Raw genomic sequence first — 2,235 nt, 5'->3', positions numbered from 1 at the left:
AAATAGAAAACATTAGATTATAATTTATTTTAACAACAATTACTGGAGTCATGTGAATCACTGACAGCAACACCTAAATCTTATTACTATTTCCTTGGAATCTAATCATTAGCATATTATATTATTATTCTTTAACTTAGCAAAACAATAAAACAAAATAATGGTATAACCAAGACTTTCCACAATTACTAATGGTTTTAACACCAGTAGGAACAAAATAAAAACAAGAAACGTTGGAAGCAATATTGCAACTGGACGGTAGTAATGAAATTTGGCAAATTTCTTTTCTGTTTCTATTCAACATTAAAAGTACCAAGAAGCCTTTCACAATCGGTTCATGAGATTTACACTATCTTGAAATAATAATAAACAGGCCACCCTATATATGTATAACAACTCAAAATACTTCTAACCTGAAGTTTAGCCGAGATATCTACTTCGAATACGCAGATGAGGAAGATAATACCGCTAACTGTCGTGCCCTCTTCTGTAAGTGCTAACTTCTTCTTGCTCAATTCATCACTCTCTTTCTCGATCTCTCCCTATCCCGTGTGTATGTGTGCTTGAAAGATGGAAAATTAACTATGTGGGTTGGTTGTTGGTGTGTTGCTGTGAATATATGGTAGAAGATGAGAGTATATATCTTATAAAAAAACAGAATCAGTGGTGTGTGAATAATGACGTCTGCATATTGATGGTAAAGTGGGAGTATTATTGTGAGTGGAATCTTTGTGGAAGATGAGGTGTGTGTTTCCATTAAGTAGGGCCATTACATCCAGTCAATGCAATATTCATAAGAATTACCATTACAAGCACTAATAAGCAAAAGAGAAGATGGGATTAACCACTTCTTTCTCAGCAATGAAATCGCTCTGGTTGATTCTCTGAGAAACTGAAATAACTAAGCCGGCAGTTTCCGTAATAATTTTGAAACTTAAATACTGGTGAGCAATAGATAAGACTAATAAGAGTAAAATAAAAGATTTCCTCAACCATGCATGAGCAAACACTAAATAAATGATTTAGGAGAGATCAAGCTTTCTGTAAAAGCAAATCCACCCCGAATGGAATAACACATTCCAAATGACCCTCTGGATGTCCAAAATGAATGTGTTGGTTTACCCAGCAAATTGGTGGACAAGAATAGCACTTCACCGTCCGCAAACCTATATTTTGGTACGGCCCTCAAAATGTCCGAAGCATCTATAACAAACAATGCAATCCAAGATTCACCAACCCCATAGTCTTTCAATACCCATAACTTAAATGTGCGCTTCCTCTGATGCTCACAAATAGAATGAGCACAAAGCATTCCGTCCAATTCAGAAATGCCAATACCGATGACGCAATCCAAGTGTAAATAATTGCATTCACCGACACCATAGTCTTTCAATACCCATAACTTAAATGTGCGCTTCCTCTGATGCTCACAAATAGAATAAGCACAAAGCATTCCGTCCAATTCAGAAACGCCAATACCGATGTTGCCCCCCAAGCGTAATAATTGCCCTGGCAATGGTATGTCTGCATACACTTCTTTTGAAATACTAAATGAAACCAAAGAGAAAGCTCTTGAATCGTCGAAATAGTTTCCAGAGATACAGACCCAATGAAATGCATCGTTTACTAATGCCAAAGCAGAACCCGAACAATGCAGTAAATTCTCAATTCCACGTGGATGGTTATCAATAGTTCTCCAGGAACCACTTTTCAACGAGAAAATTTCACCAGGTACTTTGCTACCATGCCTGCCACTGTGAATATTTAGGATCTTATAGTCACCACTAGTTGAGTCATAACCCAATCCTAAAGAATAACCAGTCTGTACTAGATAACAGCCAAGCCATTATAAGTACAATGGATTATGGCTATAGAGCTTGAAGGGGAATCAAGTTTTTGTATTTTGTTAACCAGTTGAAGGGAGGATGATTAAGGACAAGAATAGATGGAAGTTGAAGGATCCGTAAGGGAACGTTGGTAAATAAGAAGTTTTTGGGAATGTGGATCATTCTTGGCACGATCGAGATCTTGTTGACAAAGTAAGGATCAGATATTAATGCATTCCACAATTTAGAAACACATTTGAATTGAACAAGATCGCGGATGGGTAACCTGTAGAGGATCTCCATAATTATGTCGTCCTGGAAAGGGCAATTAAAATGACAAGTGGCCTCAGCAACATCCATAAGCTCCATAATGCACTTGCCTGCAATAAAAGTTAGGAACAGAGTTAGG

General features: G+C 37.1%; 1 protein-coding gene across 1 annotated transcript; it reads right to left on the bottom strand.

Annotated features, from left to right (window-relative positions):
- Nucleotides 1-1,009: 1,009 nt before the first annotated feature.
- On the bottom strand, nucleotides 1,010-2,195 carry LOC124887874 (F-box protein At2g40925-like). Its single transcript, XM_047397793.1, has 2 exons — nucleotides 1,938-2,195; nucleotides 1,010-1,822 (listed from the first exon to the last, which is right to left on the bottom strand). Exons 1-2 carry the CDS (start codon nucleotides 2,193-2,195, stop codon nucleotides 1,010-1,012), a joined length of 1,071 nt encoding a protein of 356 aa, XP_047253749.1.
- Between the last annotated feature and the right edge of the window lie 40 nt (nucleotides 2,196-2,235).

This window comes from Capsicum annuum, chromosome 10 (assembly GCF_002878395.1).
Source record: "Capsicum annuum cultivar UCD-10X-F1 chromosome 10, UCD10Xv1.1, whole genome shotgun sequence".
Lineage (NCBI taxonomy): Eukaryota > Viridiplantae > Streptophyta > Magnoliopsida > Solanales > Solanaceae > Capsicum > Capsicum annuum.
Note: the sequence above shows the minus strand (reverse complement) of the source record. Positions and strands in the feature narration are given on the sequence as shown.